At 31.1% G+C, this 8,020-nt stretch overlaps 1 protein-coding gene across 1 annotated transcript; it reads left to right on the top strand.

The window, feature by feature from the left end:
- The first annotated feature begins 3,253 nt into the window (after positions 1 to 3,253).
- On the top strand, positions 3,254 to 5,802 carry LOC130826942 (LOB domain-containing protein 15-like). Its single transcript, XM_057692575.1, has 3 exons — positions 3,254 to 3,417; positions 3,540 to 3,849; positions 5,290 to 5,802. Exons 1-3 carry the CDS (start codon positions 3,404 to 3,406, stop codon positions 5,800 to 5,802), a joined length of 837 nt encoding a protein of 278 aa, XP_057548558.1. The 5' UTR covers positions 3,254 to 3,403.
- The last annotated feature ends 2,218 nt before the right edge of the window (positions 5,803 to 8,020 follow it).

The following is an 8,020-nucleotide window of genomic DNA, read 5'->3' as shown; positions in this document are numbered from 1 at the left end:
TTGCAATAGCTCCAACTCTCAACAATGGAGGTTGAGATGAACATAAACCCAAAAATAGTGAGAGAATACTTGAAGGAATCAAAACCAGAAGATAACCTTGATTACAAATTAATTGAAATGCTAAAAGATAAAATCTAGGGTTCTTTAGAGTAATGAAAATCAAAATAAAAAGCTAAAAAATAAAATAATCTACAATAGGTTAAGCTAAAACTATTCTACGGCTACCCCTTTTGCTATTACATCAACCCTTATATATAGGAAAACATCCGTCATGACCTAAGACCTCTACTAAAAATAGTCATTATACCCTTAGAAGGTCGTCCAAAATATAATTAGGCCCTAGGAAAATGTGCACCTAAATCTAAGAAGCCAAATGTTCAACTCGAGAAGTGATCGATCAATCGATCTAAAGAGATCGACCGATCGATCTTAGCTGCTGGTCATCGCAGATGCACTGAGGTCTCTCGAAAAGGGATCGAATGATCGATTTAAAGACATCGACCGATCGATCTCAACTATTGCCACCATGAGCTCTCCGGAGTTGAAATGAATAGGATCGATCGATCGATCTAAAGAGATCGATCAATCGATCTCATGTTGATGCTACATAGTGGTTCTAGAAATGCTACTAAATGAGATCGATGATCGATCTAAAGTGATCGACCGATTGATCTCATCAAAATCTCTTAAAATGCTCAAGTCATGGTCTTCTTGCCTCCTTGCCTTCAAATGAGTGCTTGGGACTATCTCCTATCGTCGATTAAGCTCTGTTCCCTCTCCAAAACCTTCGGGGGATTAGGGGCGCATCATCTCTTACTTGATTTGCTCGGGAAAGGGTGATTAATCCTGCAAAAACGAGCAAAACACAATATACCCTACACAAGGGCGATCAAATCCCATAAAACTAATAAGAAAGAACAACAACTACATGAGAAAATAAACTAAATAAGCATTAAATAAGGGTAAAATGGAGAGTTATCAACTCCCCTAAGCAAGCCCTTATTTTTCCTCAAGCAAGATGAGCATTAAAGCAACCAACAGAAGAACCACAATAGCCAAAACAAAAGTTGGGATAAAAAATAGACCCGAAGGGTAAATTTATACAAAAGAGCAGGTAAGTAAACAGCTAGGCATCAGGGTAAGAAAAGACAACTAAAGAAACTTTTACTAGTCTAGAATGTGAATCTGGCGTCTCCAACTATTCTTCTCCCTAGTTAGGTCCTCGGAGAGGTGCAGTTCACTCAGTTCGTCCTTAATTTGCTCAACCCATGTTTTCTTAGGTCTTCCTCGACTCCTCTTACCCTCCACTATAATGGTTTCTATCCTTCTGACGGGAGCCTCGATTGGCTTTCTTTGCACGTGCTCAAACCATCTTAATCTATTTTCGCGCATCTTAGTAGATAGTAGGGCAATCCCTAGCGTCTCTATGAACTCCTAATTTTTGATCTTATCCATCATTGTTTTACCGCACATCCACCTCATCATTTACATCTTTGCTACTTCCATTTTTTTTCGTGGATCTTTTTTACGGGCCAACACTTTGACCCATACAACAATGCTGGCCTAAAATGGCAACTTTATAGAATTTACGTTTCAGTCTAGTCGGGAACTTCTTATTACATAACATTCCGGTGGCCGCTTGCCATTTAAGCCAACCCGCTCTTATATGGTCGTCTTAGTAACTACATCTCCTTCAATGGTCACCTCTTGGCTATCATCTTGCTCTTTGCCACTGAAATTGCATCTCAAATATTCTATTTTTGTACGACTAATACGGAGCCCTTTACTTTCTAATACCGTCCTCCACTCATCTAATTTGGTATCAGCCTCCTCACTAGATTCTGCGACCAACACAATATCGTCGGTGAATAACATGGCACAGTTTCCCAGATAAACTTGTAAAGCTAATCTATGATGACTACAAAAAGGAAAAGGCTTAGTGTCGATCCATGATGTAAGTCTACTCTAACTGGAAAGGACTTTGTAATCCCTACGGGTGTTTGTATGTTAGTTGATTTTCCATTATACATGTCTCGTATAACATTAATATGGCTCCACGAGATTCCCTTTTACTCCAAGCTCTCCCAGATAATATATCGTAGTATGTTATCATAAGCCTTCTCGTATAATAAATTGGCAATATATGTTTGTTATTAATTGTAATTTTTTCTATGTTGGTTTTAGAAATTCGAGATTTCCAATAGTATATATTTGCTTAGTATAGCTAAATATTAATATTTAATACAATTATACAACTAGTTTCAAAAACTACATTTGTACAACTACCATATTAAAAAAAATACAATAATAATTTTTTGATCTCTCGAATTAACTATCAATAGTAATAGACAAAAGTTAACTAATAATAATAATAATAATATGTTTAACAGTGTAAATTAAAAAATAAAATAAAAATTAAAAAAAATATAATATATTTTTATAAGTAATTCGATAAGAAATGCAAAATTTTGATAATTTATATTGTATTAAATAATATAATTGTTTTGTGTCCGTCAAGTCCCCAATATTAATTGGTCTTTATTTATGGTCTAAGAAATTCTATGACTTGGTCAAGCCCAAGTCAAACATAGTAATGAAAGGTTAATCCTAATTCAGGTTACGTATTAGTCCGTTTTATCAATTATCAGTTCGTAAAGTAGAGTCAATTAGTTTCATTATCAGTACAAATCCAGCTACTATAAATACTCACAAAATGAACTAATGAAGTAAGTTTTCTCCCATATTCTCTCTGAGTAATTCCATTTTTCATATTCACATTCAACTTTCATCTAACTTAAGTATCAGAGGGGCTTTTTCGGATGCCGCCCTCGGGTTAGTATCCTTTGTTTATTTTGTAGGCTCATTCGAAGATCTTCAACCTCCTTTAACCATATTCAATTACATTCGACATCGCAAAATTGAATTCGACTATCATATATTTCGACACGTGGACGTTTCTACTTGGATGTATATTAGACATTACCTTTCCCTCTCAATACAAATTGTAACTAAATTTCACCCGAAACAATAAGTAATATGTATATATTTTAAAATTTAAAATATATTTGAATTTTATTATTTATATTGATTTACATCTTTGTTAACGAACTCACATGAGAACCTTAGTTAGCAAGATGTATTATAATATTATGAGTGTGAAGATGTCTAAATGTAGAATGGTACTCTTAAATGTTAAACATGTTTCATTAATTTATACAAGTTGACCTATAAACTCATATCTATCAATTAGCCCCCAAATCGTATTGATCTCCTCCTTATTTACCTTCCTCTTAGACCGGCCTTGCCCATCTTCTCCCACGTCTCTAACTTTCACTTCCTCCAATTAAAACTACTAACTACTAATATATACTTTTTCTCAACCACCATATTACACTCTATATGCATGTCCAAAAACAGGTACTAATACTAGCTATCTTATATACTTTATTCAAATAATTTCTTCTATAATTAATAAATTAAATATAGTTTTTTATTATAATCTTTATTGATTAATTAATTAATCTCTTTTTATGCATTAGGGAGAGATTTGAAGAAGGCGAAAAAAGAAAAAGATTAAAGAGAGAGATCGATGATACAAAATCATCAATAATGGTGGCAAGTAATTCATGTTATAATATGATGTGTGTGGGTCCAACTCCGACACGTACACCTACACCACCGTTGGGAACAGCTTTGAATACTATAACGCCTTGTGCCGCCTGCAAGCTTCTCCGGCGACGTTGCGCGGAAGAATGTCCTTTCTCACCTTATTTTTCACCACATGAACCTCAAAAGTTTGCCGCCGTTCACAAAGTATTTGGTGCTAGTAACGTCTCTAAATTGCTCATGGTATGTAGTATGTACATTTCCTTCCCACCTAACATCTCTTCACCTACCTAGCTCATTCAACTCATTTTGCTATTTTGTCTCATTTTGACTTTTATTTTATGAATTTTAGGACCGGATCGCCTAAATATATTTTTTAACATAGTTTATAGGAAGTTTTTTTTTATTAATAAAAACTATAAATGATAATTAATATAGTTAGATAGAAAATATATAGAAAATTTGGAATTTTGAAGATAGAAGATTCAAATATAGTGATTTAAATTCTCCATCTACGGATTGCATATAAAAAAATAAAAATCCTACAAAATTAGTACCAAAATTGAATTAAACAACAGAAATAATATGCCAAATAAAAAGTACAGAAAATAATTAAAGAGGTAATTAATATTTTTATTTCCATAATTAGAAGGAAAAAAATGTAAATTACTCACTTATTTCTTGGGAAACTTACGTTCCGTGATGTACTAGTTGAGAAATGAATTCAAGGGTGCTTAAGCCATCAATGGGGGGAAGAAGAAGATGGAGAAGATGAATGAAGAAGAAGATAAGGGCAATGATAAAATTTTCCAAGATAACAAAAATCAAATGTTTTTTTGGTTCATAATGTTACGACGACAGCTAGAATTCTAAAAGTACAATGCTATTTTGTGGAATTTTTTTTAAAGATTTGTTACCATTGGCCTTTTACAAAAGTTCGTGTCTACCATATAAAATATCCCAACAATAAACTTACTTGGTTTCTTTTTTAATTTTTTAAATTTATTTATTTTTTTATAATTTGATTTTGTATTTATCTTTCTATTTTTCAATGCAAAATGACTTGTGGTATTATCTAGGTGCATTATTAACAAACATTTTTTATAATTGGAATTATTCATGTTTAATCAATGAATATTCTATATGGTACGCACCAACTATGACAAAAGGCGAGTGATAGCAATTCTTAAAAATTTTTCCACAAAATAGCACTCAACTCTTGAAAAATTTACTAAAGTAACATGATGGAGGTAAAAACGTTTAATTTCTGTTAGGTTTTGGTAAAAGTTATAAACTCCCCTAATAAATCCCAAATTTTTTCTACAAAATAGCACTCAACTCTTGATAAATTAACTACAGTTTCATTTCCGTTAAGGTTAATTTCCATTAATTTGGACTTTACATATGAGATTTATTATGGGCATTTATGACTTTTACCAAAACTCAATGGAAATTAAACGTTTTTACCTCTATAATGTTACTATAATTAATTTTTCAAGAGTTGAGTGTTATTTCGTAGAAAAAATTTTAAAAATTATTATCACTTGCCTTTTGCAATAGTTGATACTTACCATAGAGAATATCCCTTTAATAAATTGTTAAAATTATCATAGGAAAATTAGTAAAAAATAGAATTATTTGGAATAATTTTTTTTTTTCTAATTAAAATGCATGTTTTTGCAGGAAGTACCAGAAAACCAAAGGGCAGACGCAGCGAATAGTCTAGTATATGAAGCGAACGTAAGACTAAGAGATCCAATTTATGGTTCGATGGGTGCAATCTCAACATTACAACATCATGTTCAAACATTACAAGCTCAACTCAATGCAATTAGGGCTCAAATTATAAAGTACAAATATAGAGAAGCTACTAATAATCTCATTTCTGCAGCTAATAATCAAACTAATAATCTTCCTCATCACGGCGGCCATCCTGATAATTCATTAGTCACTTCTATGGCAGCCGCCGTTTTAGCCGCTAGTTTCCCACCACAAGTACAATCGCCACCGCACCTGAAACCAACGCCGCCACCACCGCTGTCTACACCTCCACCACTTTTGTGTCCTGTTGCTGTGCTTTCGTCATCGTACACACCACCTCCACCACCGCCTCTAGCTCCGCCTCCTGATTCTGGCACAGCCAATAATGGATTTACTTCTATTTCTAATGATCATGGTGTTCCATTTTTTGATTGATTCTTTTTTTCTTTTCAGCTTTTTTTATACAGTTCAAAATTATGTAGTTTAAATACATTTTTGATGATTTTTTTTAATTTCTCTTTAATTTGTGTATTAAAAATATTTATGTTCACAAATTCTCAAATCATATATTGAGCTAGCCCAATATGTATTTATTGTCTTAAAATAATTGCTTATAGTTATAAAGTGATCCCTAATAATTTTATGGTATCACTTTAATAGTTTCAAAGTGTTTATTTATAACTTTAAAGTAATGGTCATTTACAATCTTAAAGTGGTCAATTAAAGAAATAAGTTAATTATATAGTCCGATTTCATAATAATACGGTCTTATATAATTCATCATTAATCAAAATTCATCATTAATCAAAATTTAGTATTATTGTAGAAATATTTGTAATAATTTATATTATTTAATTAGGTAATTTTTCGCTAAAAATATTGATATAGAAATGAGACATATTTTTGGTTCAACCTAATTAGATTATGTTTTACATTTTTTTGTCTTTCTTAAAGCAAACGTTGACAAAATTTTCCAAGGATATGTATATGTATGTGTTTCCTGCTTTTATTCATGCGGAGTAATTAGTTTATATTCTAATAACCGATTTAATGGATTTCATTATCATTGTACAAATCAATGAAATGAAAGCAAATAGAGATACATTTGAAGTAGTTGAGAGAATTATATAGAAGGTAAAATAAGTATGAAATAAAAATAATGAGGGAAAAAGAAAATAATTTCCCTTTATTATGGAGGTAATACATTCTCCTACCCTCCCCTAGGATAAATATTTACCTTATAAAATTAAAAGCTTCTTTCATTTTTCATTATTTTGCAACCATTCTTCCACCTCTACAGCAATTAAATTTCACTAATTTTTCATTTATCAACTTCGTTTTCTTACTTTGATTTTTTTTATCCTTAAATATTTACACTCAATTCAAGTATGCCCATAGAAATAAAAAACAATTTACCAACATTCACCGAACAAATTTCGCAATTTGGAATGCAACTTTATTATATTTGGTGCCAGTAAGGCATAGAATCTCCATAGCTAAAGAAAGAGAGAATTAATTTTTTTCTAGTAAGAATTAAACCTTTATTAGAAAGGTAAAATAAATTCTTAACGATTTATTTACTTATTGGGCAATTTTAGCTTATTTTGATATGCGTTAAGTGGTCAAACAAGTCAATGCTAGTATTTGGTAAATTAACTAATTGAAACAATTTATTGTTGTGAATAAGTTACTATTGAACAAGTTGCTTATAGTAGTGGGTTCAAAATCAAAATAAACAGGTCAAACCGATCAATAAAACCAGTTGGTTAAATAAATCACTGTAATCAGCAATCAGATACCACCTATTAGTTATTTACCAAATATCCCATAATAAGAAGCCTTTATAAAAGGAAGCAAACTTGTAATCAAATAAGTATTATTTGAGTATTTAATAAGTCTCAAGAAATTAAATTTGAGTTGTACATCATTATCTCTAACATAGGTTACATGGTATACATGTATGTATAAAGTTGAGAAGTCAAAAAATAAATGTATGCAACTAATTACAAGTTCTTACTATTGAAATTGTGTTTCTTTAGCGTGTGGAACTCACTTTGAGTAGGATGTTTGACAACTAAAGTAAAAAAACAAATTAGGACCAATTATAAGTTTAAGATAGGACTAATTATCACAACTGATTCTCGCTTATACTTTAAGAAACTTCGTTTACGGCCCGTTTGGTACATGGTATTAGAGGGCGGTAATGGTAATAAAATTAAGTAATTAAAATTTTGGTTGTTTGGATACCTTCAATGGTAATGGATGGTAATAAAATAAGGTAATAAAATTACCAAAAGGGTCATTTTTATTACCATCAAACAACATGGTATTAGGCGGTAATGGTAATGAAGTATTACTGTGGTAATAAAATAAAGTAATGTTGTTTCGAGCTGAAGAAAAAAAATAATGAAGAAAAAAAAAGTAATGTATGTAATTATCCAAAAATATATTATTATTAAAAAAAGAATCATTAGATAGAATAATTTAGATACAATAATGTTTCTTAGATACAAATATACAATAATGAAACTAGGAGTCATTACCATTTTTTATTATTAACAACCAAATGCAATCAATGGAATATTATCTTCCATTACCATTCTTTAGTCATGCATACCAAATAAAAGAATCTTCATTACCAATTCTCATATCC

This window comes from Amaranthus tricolor, chromosome 11 (genome assembly GCF_026212465.1).
Source record: "Amaranthus tricolor cultivar Red isolate AtriRed21 chromosome 11, ASM2621246v1, whole genome shotgun sequence".
Classification (NCBI taxonomy): domain Eukaryota; kingdom Viridiplantae; phylum Streptophyta; class Magnoliopsida; order Caryophyllales; family Amaranthaceae; genus Amaranthus; species Amaranthus tricolor.
Note: the sequence above shows the minus strand (reverse complement) of the source record. Positions and strands in the feature narration are given on the sequence as shown.